Below are 26,340 nucleotides of genomic sequence, written 5' to 3'. Positions count from 1 at the left end.
CCTGACTGACCATGTGATTGATCCCGCCCGAGTCCTAGAAGCCCGTATCATAGCCCCACTCCACACACTGGGAGGCTGAGGTTCTGCCAGGTTCAAGGGCTGCACAGCGGGAGGGCTGAGGGAGCGGGGGCTGAGCCCATGGCCGCCGTCCGGGCTCTGTCATCCTGTCGGCTGGTGCAGCGGGCACAGCCCAGGTGTGGTCAGAACCTGTGAGCATGCTGAGACACTGCTCCCAGGGGCAGGTCGTGTTATACGGCAGGTGTAGGGTCCCCAGTCAGCTGACTGGAGCGTATCAGAAGGGGACATCCCAGGTGGGCCTGGGCTGATCAGGTGGGCCCTTGAAAGAATGTTTAGGGGTCAGAGTCAGCGATTCTGGCCGTGGAGGGGCAAACACGCTGGGGAGGGGGCCCGTGGCACAGACCTGAGGGTCACAGCCGCCAGGAAACGGGAACCCCAGTCACGTGACTGCAAGGAAATGAATTTTGCTGGCAACCTGAGGTCATCTGAAAGTGGGCCTTCCTCAGGGGAGCCCCAGATGAGGACACAGCCAGGTCCACACCGACCTCAGCCTGCGAGGCCCTGAGCAAAGGCACAGCCACACGTGCAAGAACTGAGAGATGGTAGATCCTTGTGGCTCTCACCTGCTGGGTGTGGCGTCATGCGTTAGGCAGTGTAGAAAATTCAGACAGCCCTCCTGGGTGGGCAGGGCTGCGGGGCCCCGGGCCTCACACTGTTCCTGAACCAGCGCCCTTTGTGCCTCACAGGCTCGGCCGCGGACCTCTGCAAGATGGCCATGATCCACCTCTTCACAGCAGTGGCCACGTCCCCCATCCTGACGGCCAGGTCAGTGAGTGAGCGCCAGCCGGCCCAGGCCCAGCCCAGGGTGCGGACGTGCCCTCTGCAGGGCTCGGGTGGGCGGCCTGCTGCTCTGCGCCTAGCCCACGGGCAGACGCCTCCAGGACGCGAAGCCACAGTGGCCACTTCCCTCCGGGGCTTGGACCGGACAAGCTCGCTGACCCCCACGGAAGGACCCACTTCAGCCAAGGTGCTCCCAGCACTCCCAGGAGAACGCTTTGTTCCCAGCTGGGGCTGAGCAAGGCGGCCAAGGGCCCGCTGACCCCGGAGCACGCTGAGTCTCCCCAGGTTGCCTGGTGCAGAAATGTGTCTCCCCTCGGTGAGCCCGAACCCCTTCGGGCACGGCCCCAGGGGTACACACGCCTCAGAGTTGAGTGGGCCCTGCGGCCCCTCAGACAGGACATGGGGCTCCACACTGCATCCGCTCCCAGCCCCTGATAAGTGAGCCAGAGGCCCGGCTTCTGCTGCCATCCCCTCCCCGAAGGCTCTCACCAGGCTCCACGTCTGCGTCGGTTGCTCTCCTGGGCACACACCCCGAGCAGAGGGAGTGTCCGGGTTACCAGGTGTGCTCGTCCCAGGCTCTGCTGGCCCAGAACCACCCCTCGGGCCGCCCAAGGTCCTGGCCTGGGTGCAGGTGGGAGGGGGTGGGTTCTCCTCCCAAATCCCAGGATCCCCTCCTGGCGGCCCACCTGGGCTCCCCAGAGGAGTGAGTATGTCCGACCCCAGGAGGTCTGCCTCCCTCCCTCTTTGGTCTCTATGTCTGTTTGCCACCCCTGCAGGCCCTCCCAGGCTCCACATGTGGGCCAGCGGGGGCCTGCCTGCTCAGGAGCCCTTCCCGGGCGTCAGCCTGTCTGCACCTGGGGAGGAAGCTCATGGCGGGTTAGGTGATGAAAATTTATGAAGCGTTAAGTGGTCTCATGGGCCGCACCCTGAGAGGCGTCTGCTCACTCCGCTGCGCTACGGGGCGTCACCAGCACAGAGGACAGCTGGCCCCTCTCCCGCCACCTCTGGGCCACGGGGCCTGCTGGCCTGTGGCCACCCTTTTCCATGTGAGCTTACGGTTTTCTCTAGGCTTCTGATACTATTTTATATCCTCAAGGCATGGGATTTTTCCTTGCCTGACATCTTTCATCTTTGCTTAACAAGCTTCCGCCTTTACTTCTTCAGATGTTTCCTCCTGTTCGTTTTGATGTTCTAGCCTACGTTCTTTTGTCAATTTCAGCAACTTTGTAGAGAAGTGTGTCCGGGGCAAAGGCCCTGGCCTGCAGGGTCGTGTCCTAGTAAAGGAGACGGGAGAAGACCTTCCCAGGCTCCACCGCTGTTGGCCTCCGCCTTCACAGCCCCTGCCCCGGGGCACTTCCTCTGGTCCATGGTTCACCTTACACCCCTGGGAAGGAGCAGCCACACCCCGGCTGTCACCCCAGGGCTGGGAGGAAGGACAGAGGGTGAGAAGCCTGAGACCCGGCAGGATATAAGTGCTACCCCAGGTGCCCTGCGGCAGCTGCGCCAGGGTCTGGGCTGCTGTCTCCGGTTCCTGCAGCAGCTGCGGGAGGTGAGGGGGCAGGAGCTGAGTGGGAGATGCTCTCCTGTCGCCAGGTCTCTCCTGCCGGCCGTCCCCAGCACGCACACGCCGAGGCCAGACGCCTCTTCCATCCAGGGCTCCTCGTGGCTTTCTGCTCGACTCCTGCATCCTGTTCACTTGTGCCTTTTCTGAGGGTAAAACGCGCGAGGGTGTGTGGGGCCTGCGCGAGCACCGGTTGTTCCACGTCCGCGACATCTCACGTCTAGGAGGTCTGGTCCATCTCCAGTTTCTGTGGGATGGGTAAGGGAAGTGGCATACGAGGGCCTGGGGCTTTTTGGTGACAGTCCTCATCCAGGAATTCAGAAACCTGGTGGCCGTCCCCTTTGCCAGCGCTGTGTTGTCTTCAGGAAACGCGTTTCATAACAGAACACGTTAACCGCTTCGTGTCGTTTCAGAAACCGAAGCAGGCCAGTGTGGAACACGGCCGTCCACGCTGTGCGTGTGAACTTGAGTTGTTCTCCCTGGAGTGGCAGGAAAGGTCTAGGACGATGTCAGTGGTCGGGGTGGTGGGGGGGCAGATGCGGGCCACGCGTGAGCTGGTATCTGCCTGAAGCAACGTGACTGGAACATGTCCCTGGGGCTCCTGGCACCTGGTCCAGTCGCCCCGAAGTGCCCCGCGGGCTGGAACCACAGGACGGCCTCCACTCACTGCCCACGGGCTGGGGAAGGAAGGCCAGGGGGCTTATGACCCCAAGCGCTGCCGTTGGCCGAGAGCTCACTTGGCCTCGTGCTGAGCTGTCGGGGGGCGGGGGGGGCGGCCTCCTCTCTTCCGACGTGAGACCCCCACGACAGGCCCTTCCAGGTTTCAGACCATGTTGGGGCTGGAAAGAAGCTTTGGAGGCTGTCGATTCCAACACCTGCATGTAGAGAAAGGAACCCGAGAGCATGGTGCAACACGGCCCAAATCACCAGAACTAGACCAGCACTGGGCCCCCCGGCACGCTGCAGACTCTCCTCCCCTGGGCTCGTGCAGAGGACCGCAGCCCCACTGCTTCCCCACTGGACGGCGTGGCAGCCTCAGAGGACACTTACCCTGCTCCTTTGCCGATGGTTACAGGACAGCAGGGTCATCCCACCACACAGGCAGCCCTCTGCCCACCTGGCAGCAACCCGAGGGCATCTGTGGTCAGGCTTAGCCCGGCATGTGGGCTCTTGCTCTCCCCATCTCAGGAAGGGGCAGAGAAGGTGCCCGGGGCCCAGGGCAGGCGACAGGACCAGCCAAGCAGCGAGGAGCAGCCTTGAGGGACATGGGGGCAGCAGGCCCTGGACCTCCCACGGTGACAGGGCAGCAGGTGGAGAGGGCTCTGCAGCTCCTGGGCCCTTGAGGATGTATGGGAAGCAAGGCTGGGGCAGCCAGCAAGCCCCTGGACCATGGCCTGGACCACAGCAGCCACTGGCCGGAGTGGACGGATGGGAGGCTGGGCCTTTGGGGGCAGGAGGACGCCACGCTGGTCCAGCAGGAAGGACGCAGAGCCGTTAACAAAACCTGACCTTGACAGCACAGAGGGACTGCGGGGGCACTGAGACCAGGCTCCCCAGAGCGGCCGTCTGTGGTCACCTGCGCAGGTCAGGACAACAGCGTAACGGCAGGGGCGTGGGGCCTCGCCGTGTCTCTCAAGGACTGTGGCCAGGCCGCGGGAAGGCCTGGGGCTCAGCCACCGTGCGCCTGTGCTCTCAGATGAGTCCTCAGGGTGTGCTCAGGGCTGAGGGCGCCTGGAAGGGAGGTGAGGTGAGGAGGCCACAGCCGGGAGGTGAGGTGAGGCGCTCCTGGAGCGTCCCCACAGAGCATGGTTATGTGCGGCCTGTCCGCGCAGGACAAGGGGATGGGAAGTTCCTCAGCCATCAGCTCGCTTCCTGGGAAACAACGGGTCTGACACCTGTGTTCACCTGCCCCACCCGGGCGCCTCCTGTGCATTTCCTGTGCCCCAGTTTCCAACTGGAGATATGGTAATGTCGCAGTCAGCTGTGAGAGAGATGTGTGAGTGACTAACAATTCAAACCTATCCTTAGGTTGCTGGCACGCCAGCAACTCAGAATTTCACAATGTAATTTCAAAAAGTATGAAAACTCTCGGGAGCCGGAGACCCCACCAGAGGCCTAGAAGTCAGTTCAGGAAAGTAGATGGCAATGCTGCCAGCCCGGCCTGGCTGCCCGGGGGACAGAGCCAAGAGCCCTTGGCCAGAGGCTGCGGGTAACATACAGGCCCCCTCCTTGCGGGGACTGCGGCGTCCGCCGGCCCGCAGCCTGCGGCCTGGGCTGGACCCAGCATGCCCTGGGGATTCACTCCCACGAGCAGGATGGGCTGTGCCTGCTCACGGCAGCTCAGACGTAAGTGGACTTTCCCCCATCGTGAGGGATCCAGTTGCTGACTTCGGTTCAGAGGCTCAGGGCGGCAGGACTGGAGTCCCTCTGGCTCCCTGGCCGTTTCCCTGTTGGTGCCTTGATAGAGGTGGCCACTCCAGCCATCACAACGCGTAGCAGGCAAAAGGAGAAAGTAGTGGTGCTAGAAAGGGTACCTGCCCCCGCCCCCCCGCATGTCAGCCCTTTCAAGAGCCTTCCTGGGAGCTGGGGGGTACCCACCGCAGGTGGCTGGGAACACAGCCTCATCGCCCCCCGACCCAGCAACAGAGAAAAGGGGAGAGTGGTTCAGGGTAGAGCTCTGTGCTTCTCGGTTACAAAGTCCTGCACAGCTTCTGAAAGCGCCGGCACAGTCCGTCTCTGCACTGGGCTTGCAGATTGCTCCCTGCGCCCGACTCACCACTGTGGTGACCCCTGTCCGGGGGCCTCGCCTCCCCTCCCTGTGCAGCCCCAGCTCCCTGGTGCCCCTGGGCCCACAGCTCTGCCAGGCGCTGCCTCTGCCTGCTGTGGACAGGCAGTACGGTGACAAGCGTGCACAGGCAGTACGGTGACAAGTGTGCACAGGCTGTACGGTGACAAGGACAGGACATGGCCCCTTCCCTCGGAAGCAGCGTCCTAGAGGCAGAGACCAGGTCACACAGAGGGCAGAGCACATGCCCCCCCCCACCCCCCCCACATGCTTACCCTCCCTGAGGGCTACAGGCCCTCAAGACCATCCTGCACCACGCCTCCCCCATCCCTGAGTGCACAGGGCGAGCCTCCTTCGTCCGCCCCAAGGAGGGGCTGGCACCAGGTCTGAGGTCACAGCCCCCAGTAGGTGTCAGAAGCCAACCCAGATCCTACCTTCTTTTTTTTAATCAATTTATTTATTTTACTTATTTACTGTTGGCTGCGTTGGGTCTTCGTTGCTGCATGCAGGCTTTCTCTAGTTGTGGTGAGCAGGGGCTACTCTTCATTGCGGTGCAGCGGGCTTCTCATTGCGGTGGCTTCTCTTGTTGCAGAGCACGGGCTCTAGCTGCACGGGCTTCAGTAGTTGTGGCTCGCGGGCTCAGTAGTTGTGGCGCACGGGCTTGGTTGCTCTGCGGCATGTGGGATCTTCCCGGACTAGGGCTTGAACCCGTGTCCACTGCATTGGCAGGCAGATTCTTAACCACTGGGCCACCAGGGAAGCCCCCAGATCCTACCTTCTAAGCGCGGGGCACGCCTGGCCCATGCTGGCCAGATCCTTGCAGACCGTGTTCTGTGCGGCCAAGGAACAGCTTCCAGGGCCGATCCCTGGGGTGTCCCCCTCCTCCATCCCCACCCCATGCACACATGCACACCTGCCAGTCCCTGGCGCTTGAGTCTGCGTCCTCCCAGGAGCCCTGCCCCTCAGCAGCACCTTTGTTGCCTACACACCTCCTTCCACTGCAGCGTCCACACCCCCCCTCTCTCTTCCTCACCCAGAGGCATGTGGGGACAGACACCCCTCAAGGGGATGCCTGAGGGGGCTCAGAGAAGTGGGGCATCGAGCAAGGACTTGTCCAGCGGAGTGGGCTGGAGTGAGTGCTGACTCCTCCCCTGGAGCTCAGCCCTGGGCCCAGACCCAGGCAGGGAGCGTGGTGTCTCGGGGACAGGGAGTGGCCAGGAGGGCAGCAGCAAGGTGCCCAGGCCGTGGGCCAGGACCCAGGAGCAGGGACATGCTGGGGTCTTGTGCCTGCAGAATGGCCTCGAGTAGAGCCCCTGCCCCCACGATGGTCCAAGGGGGGCTCTTCTTCCTCAAAATGCTCAGCCCCACTGTGTCCTCGTCAGGCTCCCCAGGTTGGGGGGGGCAGGGGGTCGCCCGGACCCTCTTCTCCTGGGCCCTCTGCCTCCAATGCATCATTCTAACCTGTGTTCTCCTCCTGCAGGCTGTCCTGGTGACGGTGCCGTGACCCCCGCCCACCAGCCCCTGCCTGGGTCCTCTCACTCCCCACCGAGCCACATCCTCACGGGCACCTTGTGCCAAAACCCAGGCGGATTGGCCAGCGCCGGGCAGTGCCCCACGCGCCCCCGTGCACATGCCCCCACGCGCCCCTTGCCACAGGCAGGGACGGAGCACGGAAGGCCCACGCACGGGGGTGACTCCCTCCACCGCATGTCTTGCAGGTTGGTTGCCCAGATCCACGACGAGCTGCTGTTTGAAGTGGAGGATTCACAGATGCCTGAGTTCGCAGGTGAGCCCAGAGGAGCCAGGGTTGTTTCTGTTTCACGAATAGTTACAGTATCTCCCTGGGGGCTCACAGGCCCCCTCCCTGCACCTGCTGTGTGCCCCCTGCAGAAGGGCCAGCCTTGTTTGGGGGCCCTCGAGAGGTCTGGACGGCCATTCCCTGGCCAGCAGCCCTTGGGGAATGCTAAGTGCCCTACTGGGGGCCCCGGAAGGATGGGGGCGACATTGGGACCCCAGGCCGGCGGGAGCCAGGCGGTGGGGCCGGCAGCAGGGTTAGTGCTGGAGCATCGGGGTGACTGGGGCCCACAGGCTGAGCACAGACTCCAAGCCTGGGTCCCACCCTGCCCCGCGACAGGCACCACCCGCTGTGAGCCCTCCGGGATTCTCTGAAGCTAGAGACCACCTGTCCCCGACTCGGTCCTCAGGTTGGGCAGGAGTCCTCCCCTAAACAACTACCACTGCAGTGGGCATGGGGGCCTCTCTTCTGCCTGTCTAGTGAGAGCAGGAGCCCTAGGGCCCTGGTCCTTCTAGGCCCTGCAGGGCCTGTGAGGGAGGTGGCCGAGGGTGGAGAGAGTACAGGGCTGGGCGTTAGGGCTGGGTACCAGCCTCCCAGCCAGCTCCCAAGTGACAACTGGCCAAGCCCTCCCCCAGCTCCGCCACCACCTGCAGAGACCTGCCCTGAAAAGTGGTGAGACCACTATCCTCAGCACCCCAGCCTACACGCACCTCCATCTTACAGCTGGGAAACCAACCCACAGCAGGGCCCCATCCTACACAGGGTCCCGTCCTACACGGGACTTCAGCCTACACGGGGACCCATCCTACACCGGGCCCCATCCTACACAGGGTCCCGTCCTACATGGGGCTTCAGCCTACACGGGGCCACATCCTACAGGGGGGCCCATCCTACATCATCATTTGAAATCTGTTTGGAAATAATGGGCCTGAAACAAACCATTTGATGGGATTGGCGGGTGCTCAGCTGCTGGTTAAAGAGGAAAGAAAAAGTCCTACATCTGGAGGGAGCCGTCTTAGGAACAGTCCAGTTCCCGTTCATCCTGGGGGCAACTGCTAACTGTTTCAGGCAGGCATTGAGGCTCTGCTCCCTGCGGCTCCCTGAGGGATGCAGGGGCCTCGGCCACAGGCCAGCACTCAGAGGCACCACCTGGCGCTGTGCTGGGAGAGCTCTGGGGTCTCGACCCAGCCACGGACCACGAGACAGGTGAACCCGGTGTGGGCCGGGGCTGGCTGCCATCTCTGAAATGCTGGGTGGTCAGGACACACCTGATGGCGGCCCAAAGGGCAGACCCAGGATGGGGCTCTGGGGCCCCCAGCCCAGGGACCCTGCCCTCATGGGCCATATGGTGCAGGCCGGGGACACGGGTCACCCCAGGGAGAGGCCTGGGAGAGAGCCAGCCCTGCCCAACTGCCACCGCCCCTCTGCCCAGTGGTTACTCGGGGTCACTCGTTTAGTCAGTCGCACAAAGGGGAGGATACACAGGAGGACCTGGCGTTGTCTGCACACCCAGCGAGGGGGTGTCAGGGTCCGACGCCTCCCATTAGAAGCACCTGGACACCCTGCAGCTCCCCAGGGAGGCCGGGCCCTCTGCAGTGCTCCCCTAGAGTGGGCTGGGCCCACGCTGCCCGCCCACCTCCCCACAGCCGGACCCAGGAGCCACAGCAAGTGACTCCCCACTCCCCGGCCACACCAGTGTCCCTCTGCAAGCACAGAGAGGGTAGCGAGGCCTTCGGGCAGCAGCTGATCCTGCGCCAGACACCCCAGGCCCCGTGCCCCTGCGAGTCAGCCGGGGACCCCTGGGGCCGCGGAGGACAGAGGACAAGGCAGCCTCTGCCCATTCCTTGGGCGTTCCTTTGGCGATCTTTGTACTGAAATGTCAGATAACTTAGAGCAAACCCTGAGGAACGCTGAGCCAGCCAGCCCCTCCCGCCGGGCTGCTCCCGGCCCAGCCCCCAGTGCCATGGAGTTGTCCTTGCAGCGTCACGGGCACGTGAAACTTCACAGGGGTTTCGGCGGAGGCACAGGTCGTCCTGCCCGGGCTGCTCGGGCCAGCGGGATTGCCTGGCCTGGCCACCGGGGGCAGGGGGGTGGGGTTGGCACAGGGGGCCCACAGCTGCAGACAAGCGTGTGGGCGGGGCTACAGCGACGCTTGGGACCCGAGGGCCCTGCTCGCGGCACCCACTGCTGGGGCCCGTTAAGGCGCCTTCAAGCACGTGCCAGTGGGAGTTGGAACCAGTCGGGGAGAGCCGCAGTGGCTGCCAGAGCAACCAGTACAGGTGACCATGACTGTGTGGACCTGGGAGAACCAGGGGTCCTGGGGGCTGGGGTAGGGCTGGGGCCTGGGTATCCTCCTGGCGCCAGCTCTGCCGGGCTGCCCCTCTGTCTTGCCTTTGTCCCAGCCCTCGTCAGGGGAACCATGGAGGCCCTGCAGCACGTGCCGGCCGTGGAGCTGCAGTTGCAGGTGAGGGGGCGGGGCAGGAGCTGGGCGGGGCCGGGCAGGGCCGGGCGTGGGGGAGGAATTCATCAGCCCTCCCCCCAGGCCACCACCACCTGCCCCAGGTGCACCTGGACGTGCCAAGCCAGTCCCAGCCAGGCTGCTGGCTGTTGGCCCTCAGAGGGGCTCCAGGTCCCCACCAGGAAGACCTTCGGGTCCAAGCTCCCCCAGGGTGGTGGGGAAGGTGGAGGAGTAACAAGGAGGTGAGAGTCCTTGAAGTCTTGCACATGGGCCGCACAGGGTCAACAAGCACCTTGGAGCCCCTGGAAAGGCTGCAGGGAAGGATGGCTTGCCCCTCGTCCCATGGTCGCTCCCTCCTCCCTGCCGTGGAAGCAGCCATGCTCTGTGCCCCTGGGGCCCCTGCACCCATCCCACCATTAACTTCACCCCTCACCTCGCCCTGCGGGCGGCAGCTTGGCAGCATGAAGGAGCGCCCACACAGGCCCAGCCAGGGACGGGAACTCCCGTGTTCTGGAGTGGTTGGCGTTTGCTCCTGTGGCAGGTGGAGACGTGGGGGACCCGAGGTCCCCAGGAGCCCAAGAAGCCCCACCTCACCCCACTTGTAGCCCTGCAAGTGGCAGGGGGCTGCAGCTGTGAGCGGCCCCCTCCCGTTGAGAGGGAGCTCTTGAGCCGTGGTCAAGGGTGCTCTCAGGATCGGGTCCCTAGGAGGGCTCTCCAGACTCCTCTGCACCTCTTGAAATCAGCTGATCCCCCTGGGGGACACACCTCCCTATGCCAGAGCCCCCTGCCTGGCCAGTCCCGACGAGCTCCTTGCTGCACAGGGGCCCTGGCAGGTGAGGGGTATTCAGCCAAGGTCGAGGCATCGTGACAGGGTGGGTGTGCGGTGAGCCCGTTTACCTGTTGCCGTGTGTGCGTGTGAGCGTGTGCGAGTGTGCGTCTGTCCGTAGCTGAGCTGCTGTGGCCGTGTCTAATTGTGTGTCTTGGGGCAAGTGGCTGCCCGCGTGGGGGTCTGGGCGGTGGCTGGGAAGGTCTGGCGCTCACCTCTGGCTGCCACCCGCAGGTGCCCCTGAAGGTGAGCCTGAGTGTCGGCCGCTCGTGGGGACACCTGGCACCACTGCAGGAGGCCCCGGCCCGTGACCCCACCACCGTCCTGCCGAGTCTCCAAGCAACCGCCCGGCCCCCGCCGGCGCCGAGCGCCTACCCCCGCACGCATTTTTCGCCTTCATTGGGTCTGTAGCCCCAGGCAACAGCGGGGAAGAGAACTGGTTTCCACCAGCCCGCTGTGTGGCCTTCCCAAGGTCAGAGTCGAGCGCTCGGTACTCGGCTAGGGCCACCTTCCCTCTGGAGCTGGGGCAGCTGGGTGCCCCCCGGAGTAAACGCCTCTTGTGATGTGCTCAGCCCTGTCTGCGTGAATTCTTCCCTTGGGTGGGATACACCATGTGTGCAGCCCTCGGCCGCTTGGGCACAGCCAGGGCAAGCACCCCAGGCAGGAGTGGCCCAGCCCTAGGTTGCCCCAGGCTGACAGCTGCTCACCACCTCGCAGGTGCCCAGGAGCTGCCAGCAGCCTGGCTCCCAGGGCCTCCAGGGCCGGGGCAGTGACGTACTGGCCAGAGATCACAGCCTGACCGCCCTCCTGAGGGCCAGAGGGGCCCATGCACAGGTGCTTGCCGGCCAGGTGTCCACGCGAGCTGGTTCTCACAGACCCCCAGGGCCGAGGGAGGGCATGGCCCGTGCACCCCTGGCGCCTCACAGCAGCCTGTGACAGAGGTGCCACCCCCTGGCATGGTGGGGACACTGAGGCAGGGGAAGGTCACCTCACTGGGACAGGTGTCCCAGCAGGACTGCAGCTGGGCTCCCCCCGACCCTGCCCCGCACCACTGCCCAGCCGCCTGTCTCATCCCGGGGCCCCATTCCCAGACCCTGGTCTGGGTCCAGGCTCTGCATGCCACCCTCCAAGTGGGGTGCAGCGCCTACCCAGGGCAGGGCGAGCATGTTGACAGGGCCCAGATGCAGCTCCAGGAGTGGGCACGGGTCCCCCCCCCCCCCACCGGCTGTGGACTCTGCTCCTGTTTAATGGCAACTAGAGCCCACGGGACATGGCATCATCTTTTCTGAGTGACGTGGATCGTCACAGTTTATCATGCCCAGACCCGTTTTTCTCATGGCTTCAAGACCTCGTCACTGGTCTCATGGGCTGTGCAGCGTCCAGATGGCCAGGCCTGACCGCCATGTGATAGAACATTCCAGAACCTGGAGAGCTGCCAGGGCCCTCCACGCCACTGCCTCTGTTGTGTATCCGTATGTCTGAGTGGCAGCCTGTCTTCATGCTCTGTCACCTCAGAAGCAAGACCACTGCCGGGCTTCACAAGGAGCATCTCACTCAAGCAAACGACCGTCCTTGGGAGCTGACATCTCTGGGCCAGCGCGGACCGCCGTGTGCCTTGTGGGGGGAAGCCACGTGGGGTGGGCACATCCCAGAGCGTCCCAGTCGGACCCGCGAGAAGGGAACACGCCTGACACCCTCGGGGCTGGGGGGGGTGGATGGACCCTGCGAGGACGTTCCCTCCCACCCAGAAGCCGGGCCAGGGCGGAGAGCGCAGCCAGGGGAAGGCCTGCTGTGGAGAGCCGTCCATGCTGGGTGGGCTGCAGGAGCCTTTGGACACGGCTGGGTGTATGTCCACCCTGAGCCCCAACGTCCCTGCCCCACCCCCGTGCCCTGCTCTCCAGCCTGACACCCCCATCCCATCACCCTCCCTCCCTTACAGGCACTGGGGGTCCCACACCTCATGGCATCCCTCAGAGCCGACCTGCTCCAAGGAGGCGTCAGACAGACGGGCAGACCCCCAGGCCTGCAGGAGAGCCCGGCCGGGGCTGCTGACACAAAAACGGGGGCCTCTCAGCCCACAGGCCACCCAGGCACCTGCTCCAGCCTCCAGGAGGAGGGGCCCAGCATCTCCAGGAAAGCAGCCCTTCCTGGCCCAGCGTTGCGCAGACGACACCTCAAGAAAGCATGGAGCCCGGTTCCATCAACTCCGGTTTTATTGAAAAACAGCAGCATTGGGGGCTGGGCAGGCGGAGGGACACTGCTCCCGGCCCCTCCCGTCGCTCACACACGCACAGGAAGCCTGGGACCCTCTCCCCAGCCCTGCAGCCTGTCTCCTCTGGACGCAGTGCACGGCCCCTCCGGGCCCTCTCGGGGGCTGTTTGGTACATCCTGGGGTGTCAGGACAGACGCCTCAGTCCTGGGCTCACAAATGGTAAACACAGTAAGTGAAACCAGCCACCATGACACGTTCTGGGCTCTGCCTGCCCAAGGGCACTGCGTCCACGGCAGCCGTGGTCCAACAAATCTGATCTCGGCCAGTCTGGCTGAGTGTCACTGCCCTTGCCACCCTCCCCACACGGCCAGAGAGCTGGGCAAAAGCTCATCCTGGTCGCCTCCTTCACACAGGCCGTCCGGCACCCCTGGCCAGGGAGGAAGGAGCGCTAGCTTCAAGGTCCGCTGGGTCCGGAGAAGGAGCATGAACGAGGCCTCAGGCCGGCCGCACCGCGAGCACCTCCCGGCCGCCCCTTCCCAGCCAGAGCGGGCCCTCGGCCCCCAGGCTCCCTCCCTGCACACGCACACACGCACACACGCAGAGGCACACACGTGTGCACGTACCCACAGGCACACATGCACACACACAGGCACACCCCTTCTCCAAAACGGCTAATTATTGCTGCTAAAAAAACATCCAACAACAGTTAGCTTGGGGCTCCCCTCCCTGACCCCGGGCAGCCCACTTGTCAGTGGACCTCACGCCATCACTGAGAGCCTGTCCTTGGCACCATGGAGCAAACACAGACCAGGATCTGCCCCACACCCAGCCCAGAACTCGAACCCAAAAGCCTCGGCCAGAGGGCCACCAGCACAGGTACACAGCCTGTGGCCAAAATGATTCACAGAAGCGGCTTCAAACAGACACAGGAGCAGCAGGAACACGGAGGACATGGCCAGGGAAAGGCAGCAGGCTCCCAAGGCCTGGGGCCACTGTCCAGCCATCCCCCGGACACTGACAGGAAGGCGGCCCCAGCGGTGTGCCCAGCACCCGAGGACGGGCAAAGACCCACACCCACAAGTGTCAACATGCCTCCCAGAGGCCAGAGCCAGGCCCTGTGGCCCAGAGAGCCTCCCAAGCACTTGCCCGATGCCAGAGGGGCCACCTGAGAAAGGACACACAGAGCAGGGTGGGGGCCGCCCCAGGACCGTGTGGCCTCCCAGCCCAAGCCTTCTGCCCCCCGTCCCTCCCCCGCTCCACCCAAGGGCAGCAGGGGCAGGCCAGGCCGGACACGATGGAGGTACCAGGTGGGAGACGCTGCCACGGCCCTTCCTGGGGCCGGGCCACCTGGCTGGCCTCAACACACGCACACCACCCACCCTGGCTGCCCACCGTCGGGGGCCAGCTGTCTGAAGAGCCCATACCTGGGCAGGGGGAGCTACCCCTGGGATGGCCCGCCAGCCACATGCCAGGACCCTGGTGGCACTGGGCCATCCAGAGGTGCTGGAGCCTTCAGCTGCCCAGGATCCCACTGCCTGGACGTGCCCATCGGGCCTGTGTTCCAGGCTCATCTAACGCAGACATCCTGAGCGCTCTGCCTCCCGCTTTCCGCTCCAGACACAGACAACAGAAGCCCTGGAAGCCCGACCCCTGAGCACGGGTGCCGGGCCCAGGGCTGGCTTTCCAGTCTGGGAAGGCCCAGGAGCCAGCAGGGAGGGGAGGGGGCCCAGGGCCGCCCAGTGCAGAGAAGCTGCTCAGACGCATCACTGGGCAGGACCCCAGGAGGACGCTTCACAGAGGTAGAAGAAGTAACATCAGAATTTCTACAAAGGTATAAAATTCACATCTCAGTGCATGTTTGTGGAGCAGTCAGCTCCCAGGCTGGGGGAGGACGGGAGACCTGCCCCCCGTGCTCCCCAGGAGCCCGGGAGCCGCACGCCGGCCGGGCAAGGGTCCTGACCTGGGCTCAGCAAGCACCCAGCCTGGGGCACACAGGTGCCTCTGCCCACCTCAGGGGCCAGGCAGCAGCTGGACAGCAGAGTTCCGGACACATGGCCACCCTGCCACACCCCTCCTGGCATCTCTCCTGGCAGCAGCAAGAGGGCATAAGGAAAGGTCAAGAGCCCAGCCAGCACGCACCAGCCTCCGGGCCACCGACTGGGGCGCGGGGAGGACGCAGCATCGACAGACACCAGCAGGACGGGAGGGGCCACACCACTGCCAGAAGCATCACCAGAGAGGCACTTCGGTCGATGCCAGCAGACGTGGGCAGCCCGGGGGCTCCGGCGGCCCCACCCACGGGCCCCGCCCCAGGGACGGGAGGCCCAAAGGCACAGGATCAGAGGAAGCTGGCAGCGTCCCAGTGCCACCGCCTGACACCTGACAAGACACGACCCACCACGCGGACGTCACGGGCCCCCGCCTGCCCTTCCCACCTGGCCAGGCCTCAGGTCAGCTGCAGCCCCAACTTGCCCCACGCCAACTAAGGCCACCCCAAGCCGACACCGAAGCAAACAGAAAGAGGAAAAAGGCACAACTGTTTGTTTTCCGTTTTGCTAAAACACTTTACGTCTGTCTGTATAATCCGGATTAACAAAATCTGAGAGCTGCAAGAAAATAGGTGCCGATTTCTGTACAGTCTACAAAATTCCCACCCCCGAGCGGGGACCGGGCGCCACCAGGGGGAATGTACAGGGGAGCACGGGGTCTGTACAGTGTTCTGCAAGTATCTCAGTTGCTGACAGCACAAAAGGCCCCTCAGGAAACTAGGCTTGTTCCGTCCATCTGCTTACTTCCAAAGCGCCTCTTTAAGAATGCTCCCTCCACGGTCCCGCGCGTGGGACCCAGCTCAGTGGCCCAGGACGCCTGCCACTTCCCCTCCCCCAAATCCCCAAATAAGGGGGTCTTGGCGGGCATCTCTGCCCTCCTGCCACCAGGTGAGGTCCGGGCTTACAGCTGGATGTGCGGGCACTGCCAACCACCGCCTTCCTCTCCCCCTCTGGGCCACCCCCGCACCCAAAGGCCGCTGCCTGAGACCTCAAGAAGGAGAGGGTGGAGGCACAGGTCTCCCAGAGCCCACAGTGAACTCCTGCACTGGGAGGCTGCCAGGAACTTGCTCCCATCCTGCCCTCCGTCCTGCAACACGAGAGCTCGACGGGTAGCCCGGAGCCTCCTCACAAAGCAGGAATGCTCTTTGGGGGAAATTATGTGAAGTCAGGGTCTCCCTCCAGATTCCAAACTGAAACCCTCCACCCACCCGGCCACCCACCCCCACCCAACTGGGCCAGAAATAGTGCATTCTAGACCACACAGGTGTGTGTGTATGTGTGTGTGTGTGTGTGTGTGTGTGAAGGTATAAACTACCGTTTTGTCCCAAGAATTAAAGTCATGCAGAGTGCTATTCTGTCTAAATAACTTATTAAAAAATAGGTCGGCTTCAGGCTGGGAGAAGCTGCGGGCTCGGTGGTGCAGGCAGCAGCCTGGGTCGGTAAGATTCACAGGACAGAGCCCGTCAGCCGCAAGGCAGGAGGTCCTCAGGGAGGTCTGGGGGAGGCCACCGGGATCAAGTTGGCACTGGGGGAGAGATGACCCCATGACTGCCTCCCACCCTGCTCTCCTGAAGGGCCCTGACCACGGCTGTACAACATGTTGCCATGGGAACCACACCTGGGCAATGCCACCCATCGGCAAAGCCCGGGCGGAGGAGGGGCAGCTACCAAAAGGAAAGACAGGTGATCCGATGTCAAAGCAAAGCTGAACCGGGTGAAGCAAGGGGCAAGGTGGACAGTCAGGCCTCCCAAGAGGCTGGGCTGGGGCTGGGGGCGCTCACCAGTCTGGGTCCAGTCCAGGCAGGGCAGGGGGCGGGAGGCTGTGGGCATGCGGCATGCTGCAGCCAGGCCACAGCCTCAGCATGCACAGAGCAAGGCGGGCCCGCAGCCAGCTCGGCGCCCCGTGGGGCAGTGGCCGGCCGGTGCAGCAGGCCACACCTGCTAGGGACTGACGGCTGAGCCACCGCCTGGCTGGCGGCCAGGGGTCTGCCGGGCGGGGGCCTCACTACAGAGGCTCTGTGCTTGGTGGGCAAGGCTGGGCCCGCCCCCACCCCGGGGGTGGGCTGGAAGGGGCCCCTCGCGCCAGGGCCGGGAAGCCGCGTGGGCTCGCGGTGGTCCACGCTGTCACTCTTCAGGATGCGGCCCCAGCAGACTGGGGAGGGCAAGGGGCGTGGCTGGGAACAACCCACCTCCCCAAGTGTCACGGATGAGCAACGGCCCCGCACCCCCCCAAGAACCAGCCAAAGAACCGTGTGGTGCCGAAAAAGGAAAAACCCAACACAAACGCCAAGGTGAGCGTCTGAAAGCGGCCCGGGCGGCGGGCAGGAGGGCACAGGCGGACGGAGCGGTGGGCGGGGCAGCGGGCAGGTGGGTGGCGGTCACTCCTCGCGCAGCTGCAGGCGGTAGCGGTGGTAGCGGACCTGGAAGAAGAGGCGCTCGGCCAGCGAGAGGGTCATGCCAGGCATCACGTAGCGGTCACTTGAGCCCATGTGCCTGAAGCCCAGCGACTCGTAGAGCTTGTGGGCGGCCACCTTGACGGCTGTCGTGCCTAGCACCACTGCAGAGTAGTTGTGCACCAGGGCGAACTCCAGCACCTTACGGCCCAGCGCCTTGGCGATGCCCTTGCCACGGAAGCGTGAGTCCACCGACATGCGTAGCAGCTCCACCGTGTTGTCCGCCGCGTGGGCCCGCGCTGCCACGATGCCCACCACGTTGCCATCCAACACGGCCACCCAGAAGCAGGAGCCTGCGGGGAATGGGGTGGTCAGGGCCACTGGCACTACTGCATGACACAGCCACCCCGGCAGAGGGAGCCAGGCCCAATCTGCCTGCTGCCCGCAGCAGCCCTGGAGCCTCCCTGACCCTGGGCCTGAGGCTGGGCAGCCAGCCCTGTGCTCAGGCCAGCCGTCCCCACCCCCGGCCCAGACCAATCGCGGCCCCACGCAGGGCAGGAGGAGGAGGGGGAAGACCTCAGGGAGATGAGGGAGCAACAGGGACAGAGGAGTGAAGACCAGAGGGGAGGGGCCTGCAGGGCACAGGCCACGGGGAGAGCCATCTCCTCTGGGGGCCCAGGGCCCAGGGGCTACAGGAGGCAAGGCCAGGGGGCAGTGCCTGTTCCGAGGAGCCCAGCCTGCACACGCCCTACCCACGGCCACGCCAGCCTCCACTGCCACACCAGCCTCCACTGCCACGCCAGCCTCCACTGCCGTGTCCTCCCGCCAGCCACCCCCCAGGCCCCCGCCCCAGCCTCCCTCCTGCAGTGGCCAAACCCTCCCCCGCTAACGCTCCTTCCCCGGACCCCCGCCCAGAAGAACTCTTCACCGCCCTACGCCTGGGGGTCCCCCACTACCACATCTGCCAACGCGGCCCCCAGCAGCCCGTCAGCTCTGCCGGGCAGTCTCCTGTCTCCTTCACCGTCAGACTCCAAGACTGAGACCGGGCACGTGGCCCGAGCTCAGGAAGGAGCTGACCGCCCCCTCCACTGGCTGACCTGCCCACTGTCCGGGATTTCAGGCTCTCCCCACCTGCCCGGGCCCAGGTCAGAGGTCAGCACAGTCCTGGGAGCCTCGTGCCTCCCCAGGCCTTGGTTCCCCCGTTGTGGGAGCAGCTCCCACGAGTCCAGCACGGCCCCACCAGCCGCTGTCCAGCCTCTCTGCCCCTGCGGGATCTTCCTGCACACCCACCAGACATCTCAGGAGGGGCGAGCAGGGCCCAGCCCCCCATCTCACACCCAAGGACACTGCACTCCAATGAGGGCAGGGCCACGCTGGGCCCCAACCCCTCTTCTGCTCCTGCGGCCTGGGCTTTGGTGCCAGGTGGGTCTCACGCTTCTGTCCCCTCCCGTCCTGGGGGGAGCCAGGCTGAAGCCAGAGCTCCATGGAGGCTGATAAGATGCTTTGTTTGGGCTTGGGAAAGGGTCAAGGAGAGCCAAAGGTGCCCAAGGCCAGCCAGGCAGCCTGGGGGCGGGGAAAGGACCAGCCACCAGCGCGCAGGAGCTGGCCGGGCCAGAGCATGTCACCGCTGCTCCAAGACGCCTCGCCTCTCTTGTCCCCACTGCTCTTCCCTGGCACCCACCAGGATGCTGCTAGACCCTAACCAACCAGGCGCACTCTGTCCCTCTCCTCAGGGACCTTCCTGCACCTGGAAGGCCCTCATGCCCCAGCTCCAGGCATGGAGAAAAGCAGGACCCTGCCTCCCAGGACCCACCCTGCCTCAAGGCCAGCCTGGAGAGTAAAGAATGGCTGCAGACCAGGTCCCAGCCCCTCCCTCTACAGAAAACCAGGCTCGGGGCGAGACCCTGGGCTTACTAAGTGGCCCAGAGACCAGAAGTGGGACCCCTGTTCTCCTAGGGTCCTCATTGCCCCAGCGTGCTCTCTGCCCTCTCCCCACCATATGGCCCTCTGCCACACAGGGCCCTAGCATTCCAGGCCGGCCCAGGATCCAACAAGGCAGCCGAATGGGACCGGAGAGAGGTGAGAAAGACCCCCTTCCCCCCATGAAGCACCAGGGCAGCACAAACAGCGCGGCCAGGACCCCATGGCCCAGGGCCAGCTCAGGCCACTCAGAGCCCTGCCCTCGGAAGCCCGGCCATACTCAGGGCAGAGGGCCCGGTCCTGCCAACCCCAGCGCCTGCCAGCCTGCGGCCAGAGCCCTTGGGCACCCAGAAGCCTCGGGTCACGGGGGTGCCCCAGCCCAGGCTGACCTATGCCCAGCCCCTGCCCCAGGCCCGCCCCGAGGTTGCTGCGCTGGGGGCAGCTCTGCCAGCAGGAAGGGCAGGAGGGGGGAGGGGGGAGGAGGAGTCCAGAGACCCCCGGGACTCACCAGGGGGCTTCATGTAATACTGCTCGATGTCGGCCATGTCTGTGTGTAGCGCGCAGTCCAGGTAGGCGAGGACCACCTTCCGGCTGTAGTAGTAACGCAGGCCCAGCAGCCCTGCCGGCACCAGGCACGTCAGCAGCAGCGAGCGGGTCAGGGCGAAACAGAGCGCTGCGGGGAGAGGTGGCGCCCGGTGAGTGGTCGGTGGCGCAGAGCCCGTGGGGACAGCCCCGCAGACCAGCGGCCCACCAGCCCCTGGTAAGTAAGCCAGTGAGGGACATGCGCAGAGAGAGACCATGCCAAATCCGCCAGGCCTGTTTTCTCCGGAAGAGCGAAGAACATCGCAGCTGCTCCTCCTACTTTTCCCTATTATCAAACTTCTCACCATAGGACACGTTACCTTTATAACCTGACATCATAGGATTTCTTAATACGCTGAGCACCGCAGTGGCCTCTGGGCAGGCTGCCCTCAATAGCTGGCGGGCACAGCCCAGGACAGGGCTACTGAGGGGTGGCCCCTGCCCATCGCCCCGGCCCGCTAGCTGGGGAAGGGGCTCTGTCCACAGCCTGGCCCACACGGGGCGGGGCGGGGGAGGGGGCCAAAGAGCTGCCTGGCCAGGCATCTGCAGGCCGTCCCACCCTTGGGAAGTGGGGGCCCCGCCTTCCAGCAGGAGGGCCCCAGCCAAGAGCCCTCCCTGGGCCAGCCTCTGGGTGCTGCGAGGACAGGGGCCAGGGGGAAACTGCTTCCAGCCTAGGCTACCAGGATGCAGACGCGCCTGCAGCGAAAGTGCCTCTGCTGCGTGACCTTGGGAAAGTCCCACCCCGCAGCCTCAAGCTCCTCACCTCTGAAATGGGGAGAGCCACCCGCCCGCGGCAGAGCCTCAAGGGGCAAAGCCCCAAGGCCCCTGTCGGGGCCGCCCACCGTGAGGGCCCACTGCCCCCTCGCTCTGCATCCTCGGCGCACACCCTCCCCCGGAACCCCAGGGAGCCGGCTGTCTTCCCCTCATAAATTAGCGCTCAGAGCCGCCGAGGCAGCCTCCCCCGCCCCGCGAATTATATATAGTTCCACGCGCCAGGCGCTGGGCCTCGGCAGCGGGCGCTACCTGCCGTCACCCCGCCCCCACCGGGATGACCAGGAAGGGGACGCAGGTGGAGACCCCAGTTCCCCGCCCGCAGCCCCTGTACCCGGCCCGCACTGGTTCCCACGCCCCAGCCCGGCGCGCCTTGGCCGCGAGCCCGGGCCGGCCCCAGCGCTGGGGGGCCACCTCGCCCCGGGCCTCCGCAGAACGCGCGGGTGCGTGTCCGCGCGCGTACGAGGCGGGGGGCGGGGGTCCGCTTCCGTCCCAGGACGAGGCCCGGGCCCGAGGCGGGGGCGAGCGGGCCGGAGGAAGTCCCGCGCGCGTCCCCAGAGGGCCGGGCGGGCGCAGACTGCGGCAGGCGGGGGTGCGCCCGGCCGGCCGCGGCCCCGACCCCGCCTTCCCCGCGGGGTCCCCGCGCACTGACCGGCCAGCAGGGCGTAGAGCAGCTGCGTGCGCGGGTGGTGCCGCAGGCCGCGGAAGGCCGTGTTGGGGATGCGCTCCATGATGCCGTCGTAGAAGATGCGGCGCGCCGCCTCCTGCTCCGCCGCACGGATCTCGCGGATGTACACGCCGCGCCCCTCCGGAGGCTCCGCGCCCCCCGCGCCGCCGAGGGGCTGGGGGCCCGGCGCGGGCGGGGGCGCGGCGGGGGCGGCGGCCGGCCCAGGAGCGGCGGGCAGCGGGGGCCACATGGCGCCGGCGGCGGCGAGCAGCGCGTCCTTCTTGGCCCCCGGCAGCGCCTCATGGTCCTCGGCGGCCACGATCTTCGTCTCGCAGACCATGTCGGGAGGCCCACAATGCATGCACCCGGCCGGGCGGCGCAGCGCAGGGACTCGGGCCGGGCTGCGAGCGGGCTCAGCCCGGGCCCAGGGCAAGGGCGCGGCGCCCTCGGACCCGCGGCGGCGGCGGCAGCGGCGGCGGCGGCGGCGGCGGCGGCGGCGGCTGTTCAGGAGCGCGGGGCGGAGGCGGCGGGCGGCCGGGGCGCGCGCAGGGAGCTACGCCGCATTTTGGAGAAGTATTTATAATGCAGCGGCGCCGGTGCAGTCGCGGCGCCCGGGGTCCCGCAGGGTCCTAGCGTCCACTGCATTGGCTGCCGAGGGTCACCATGTGATCTCGAGGGTGGGAGCAGACGCCGCCTCCGCGCCCGCCCGATGGCACACTTGGGCGCTGCGCGGCGGCCGGGAGGGGGCGGCGCGGGCGGCCCGGGGCGCGACGGAGCGGTCGAGCCCCGCGAGGTGGCCGGGGACGAACGAGCGAGCGTGCGGCCGGGGTCCGGGCCCGGAACGGGCACTCCGCGGGCTCCGGGTTGGGCGCCTCCCGCCTGGCCCCTGCGTCCCCGCGCCGCCGCCGCTCAGCGCGGGCCTGTGAGCGCCCGGACCTGGGGCCGCGCCACCGGAGCCCGCAGCCCTCGTCCTCCTCCTCCTCGGCCGCCGGGCGCTGTCACGGAAGCATCTCCATCTCCATCTCCCGCCCCTTTGTCTGAACGCGGCGCCTGGCCGGGGTCCTGGGGAGGGGGCGCCCCGGCTTCCCCGGGCCGGCGCCCCTGGGAACCTGCGCCCGGCGCCGCACGGGCTGCAGGCACGGGGACGCGGTCAGAGAGGGGTCTGATGCCCACGTCGCCCGCAGCCCAGCGCGTCCCAGCGCAGCGCAGTACGTCCCACTCGGATACCGGATCCCCACCGCCGGCGCGGGGATGCGGGACCCACAGGACCCATCCCGGCTCGGCCCCCGCCCTCCTCGGTCCGCGCATGCGCCCCACGATCTCGGTGCAGGTGCAGGGGGGGCTCTCGGCGCGTGCTCCGGGTCCCTGCGAGCCCCGCTGAAGCTGCGGGCCGGGGGCGAGGGGGAAGGTGAAAGCGGGAGGACAGGTAGTCCCAGGCCCGCCCCCTGCACTTTACGAACCCAGCCCCTTGCATCTCAGAATCCCCTTTCCTGCGTCGCCCCAGTTCTCCGCAGGTGACCCCACAGGGCAGCCTGGAGCTGAGTTCATACCCGCGCAGGTGGAGATGAGGCTTAGGGGTCCAGGTCTGAGGACCCTCAGCCCCCGTTGGGGCCCAGCGAGGCAGCTGTGGTCACCTAGAGGACAGGAAAGGGACTACCCCTCGCGGCGTCGCGCTGAGAGACCCAGGCGGAGTGAGAAGAGGGAGGACCCCGGACCCAGGAGCTGATCTGGGCCACAAGCCGGACCCGAGCGCTAAGTCGTAGGGGGAGGGCCAGCCAAGCTGGGAAGTCACCCCCACGCTGTGCTTCGGAGATGCCAGGATTTGTCTGGGCCCGGATTGTGACCTTCCAAGGGGGATCACGGAAAAGCTCAGAGGCACTCATCCATCCATTCAGAAACCCTCCACGTGCTGCCTGGGCACGTGCTGCCTGGGGGCCGAGTGACACTGACTGGACACAGCGGGACTAGGCTCTGAGGCGTCCTGAGGATGGCCAGCCGGACGGCAGGAAGCACGTCCGAGCGGAGAGGACAGCATGCAAGGGGTCCAAGAAGGAAACACCCAGAAGGGGGTGGGGGAGGGGCGGTGATGGCAGCTGGTGGCCTGGAGGGTCAAGGGGCTTCCAAGAAGGCGAGGCTGGGCTCGAGTGCCAGACCAGGGATCAGAAGGACACTCGTCATGCTCCCTGATGCGGGCCAGGAGGGAAGAGAGCCAGGCCCACTGTCCAGGAGCTCTTGGGCAGCAACCTGACCCTAAATCCAGGTTTGAAGGGGTCCCTCAGAGCAGAGCGGCCCGGTCCCTACAGGGCCACAGCCTCTGCCGGCTATTACCCACCCCACCTAATCCCCAGCCCTGAGCGGGAGACTGCCCCTCCTCCACCCCCAACAGCCGCGCGGCCCGGGGTCCCACTCAGCCTGACCTTGTGGGGCGCCCTCCCGTCCAGGTGGCCTGACCTCACGCTTCAGCCCCCAGAAGCCCCCGAGAGCCCCCAAGGCCTTGAGGCAGTGGTCCAGCCCCTGGTCCAGAGGGTCCTGGAGAGCGCCAGCACCAGGTGGGGGGCAGGGGCCGGACTCAGCTTGGAAGGGCCAGGGCTGGGCCCCAGGGAGGGCCACGTGGGAGCTCTGGGAGGTCTTGGTCCTGGACTTTGAGGGGCTGCGAGTTGGGGGCGGCCTGAGTGGGAAGAGGTGCAGGCAACGGGGTGGCCCCAAGCCCCACCTCAGTTTGGGGCCCAGGGAGGTGGCTGCAGTCACCTAGAGGCCAGGAAGGGGACTGCCCCTCGCGGCATCGCGTGCTCAGGGACCCAGGCGGAGTGGGAGCGCCGGGAAGCACGCCCTGTCCTGCCGTCAGGAGCCCATTTTACAGAAAACCTGGGGGGCGAAGTCAGGGGTCTGGTCTGTCCTCCCAATGCCGGGGTGCCCCCCCCCCGCCCCGCCGAATTCCGCCCACTCCTCTCGCTTTGGCCGCCCCGAGATTCCCTGGCCTGATACCACTGCCAGAGCCCTGCAGGTCCCTGACAGGGGTGGCAGGGGTCCTTGGCGCAGCAGCGAGACCACCGCCCCCAGATCCCAGGGGCCAGAGTGGAGAGGGCGCCCTGGGCCTCCACTGCTCCTGCGGGGAGGTGGCGCCCAGCACTGGCCGGTTCATTTAGCAAAACAGCCCTCCACCCCAGATGAAGAAAGGGACCCGCGGGCAGAAAGGTCGAGGGGGGGCTGGGAGGAGGGACTGGGAAGGACGGCAGAGGCGGTGGGAGTGCAGGAGGGAGTGGATCAGAGGGCCAGGGGGTGGGAAGGAAAAGGAACCAGGGCCAGGTCAGAGGCAGCCAACAGGAGCTCCTCCAAGAGAACACGAAGGGGAGGAAACGAGAAAATAAAGGTTATTATCAACACTATCTCCCCAACCGAAGGACAAAAACTCCTGCTTAGAACCTGTGCGGCACCTTGAGTGGCCCTGCAGTTCTGAGAGCCTCCTGAGGGCAGGAAGGTAGCGAGGCTCCCGAGACCCACCTGCTGCGGGCAGCTGCCGCCGCTGGACCCAAGCCGCTCGCTCACCTCCTCACCAGGAGCCCAAGGCCCACCCCCCATCCTTCCCTTCAACACACGTTGGGTGAGCGCCTACCTCTATGGGGCCCTGAGAAGAACGAAGCTCAGTTCTCCTGGCACTTCACAAGCCGGGGGGTGGGGTGGGGCAGGAAATACACCAGTAACAGAGATCAACACGCCAGCATCCCTTTGGGACAAAGAAAAATGAGTTGGGATAAGCGGCTAAAGAGTGAGGTGGGTGGTGGAGGCCAAGGGGGGAACCCCAAGGAGAGGGGACAGCATGTACAAAGGCCCTGGGGTGGCAGGGGCTATGAGCTGAACGTGCCAGCAGAAGATACCGTACTTTCAGACAGGCCAGCTCAGGAAAGGTTACTTACCACACTGTTTTCTAGGAAGCTACCTGAAGGGATGCCACAGGGAGAAGATGGCATGGAATCTAGGAAACAGTGGCTCCAAACCAGAAGAGTGCAAGGTGGGCAGTGGGCAGCGGGAATGCCCAGCTGGCTGGGGGCAGGAGGGCACGGGCCAGGGAGGGGACGTAACGGGAACGACTTGACTGACAGAGAACGTCAGAAGCAGACGAGGGGAACAATAAGGCAGACACAATCTCTAGGGAAAACAAATGCCGTCCCAAGGATAATGCGTTCCCAGCATGGAAGATGCTCTTGACCCAGTCAGCCAGAAGGCAGTATGGCAGCTCCGGGACAGAGCCTGAACGCCGTGGGCCCTGACCACACGCACGGCTAAGCTTTGCCAGTCATCTGTGCTGACTCTCCCGTCTACTTCTCTAGTGACAACGCCCTTCAGGCCTCCCCCGCCCCCAACCGACCCTGCTCTTGGCAAGGCTGGCGAGGACCAGGGCTGCCCGACCCAGGGGTCCAGCCTCGGGCCTTGCTTGACGTCGGGAGCGTGAGACACGCTGACTTCTTTCCTAAGCCCTGGCCAGTCTCGGTTCTCTTCCTGTCTCATGAGAGCCCATCTCCTCGGGGGTCTCCCATCCCCCTGCCCGCTCAGCACATCGCTCCTCTGTCCACACTCACCGCAGGGCTCTCGGCCAGCACTTGGGGCCCAGCCTTCTCTCTCTCCAGCCCCCTTCCCAGGTGTGTCTGTCCGGTAGCCTCCTGGACCTCTCTGGTAACTCCATCCCTCTTCCCCTCACCCCCTCATCCTTTTCTCTCAAAAAAACACACCCGCGGTTCCCACTGGCTCTACTTTCAGATAGACCTGGAGCCCAGCTCCTCCTCTCACTGCTGTTCCCGCTGCCACCGCCCAGCCCCGGGCCCTCTTCAGCTCTGATGGCTTCATCATATCCCCACGGGCCCTGATTCTGCCCCTGACCAGAGTCCATCTTCAACCAGCAGCCAGAAACATCCCGTTCCAACAGATGTGGGCTTGCCCAGACCCCGCAGGGCTCCGGGGAGCCTCCGTCCCTCACGCTGCCCCCTGCCCTCCTGCCTGACTCTGCTGGGCAGACCCTACACAGCAGCGTCCCCGGCCCTTCTGCCTGTGGTTCCACACCCGTCCGCCTGGGCTGTGCCCCTCCTCCCTCCCAGAGGGCAGCTCCCCTAAGACGCTTTCTATGGCTACCCTCGGCTGCCCCCATCATTTATGGTAACAGGAACCCCAGTCCGGGCAAGGGTTCATGGCTGCCCACAAAATACACGATGCCCAGTTAAACTTCAGTTTTGGGTAAACCAGTAATTTTTAAGTTAAGTACGTCCCATATTGCATGGGACATGCGTATGCTAAAAAGTACTTATACTAGAAGTACTTGTACTTTTCATACTGAGAAGTGCTCGCTGGTCCTCTGTGTCTGTGAATCTGGCCACAGGCCAGCAACACAGGCTGCATCCCGCCCGCCGGGCAGCCAGGAGTGGCCACATGACAGAGGCCAGCCAATGGGACATGAGCACCGTCCGGCAGCGCC

At 65.5% G+C, this 26,340-nt stretch overlaps 2 protein-coding genes across 2 annotated transcripts in view; one reads left to right on the top strand and one right to left on the bottom strand.

The window, feature by feature from the left end:
- POLN (DNA polymerase nu) overlaps nt 1-10,798 on the top strand; it is a 170,662-nt gene extending 159,864 nt beyond the window's left edge. Inside the window, 6 exon segments of the mRNA XM_079919909.1 lie at nt 765-843; nt 6,923-6,990; nt 9,402-9,463; nt 10,518-10,599; nt 10,602-10,645; nt 10,647-10,798. Of these exon segments, the coding sequence (XP_079776035.1) occupies nt 765-843; nt 6,923-6,990; nt 9,402-9,463; nt 10,518-10,599; nt 10,602-10,645; nt 10,647-10,694 (383 nt within the window). The 3' untranslated portion in view covers nt 10,695-10,798.
- Nucleotides 10,799-15,873: 5,075 nt separating this feature from the next.
- On the bottom strand, nt 15,874-21,335 carry NAT8L (N-acetyltransferase 8 like). The gene is made up of 3 exons (XM_079920130.1): nt 20,862-21,335; nt 19,365-19,529; nt 15,874-17,289 (listed from the first exon to the last, which is right to left on the bottom strand). The coding sequence occupies exons 1-3, from the start codon at nt 21,235-21,237 to the stop codon at nt 16,922-16,924; spliced, it is 909 nt and encodes a 302-aa protein (XP_079776256.1). The 5' UTR covers nt 21,238-21,335; the 3' UTR covers nt 15,874-16,921.
- Nucleotides 21,336-26,340: the final 5,005 nt, after the last annotated feature.

This window comes from Stenella coeruleoalba, assembly GCF_951394435.1.
Source record: "Stenella coeruleoalba genome assembly, chromosome: 4".
NCBI lineage: Eukaryota > Metazoa > Chordata > Mammalia > Artiodactyla > Delphinidae > Stenella > Stenella coeruleoalba.
Note: the sequence above shows the minus strand (reverse complement) of the source record. Positions and strands in the feature narration are given on the sequence as shown.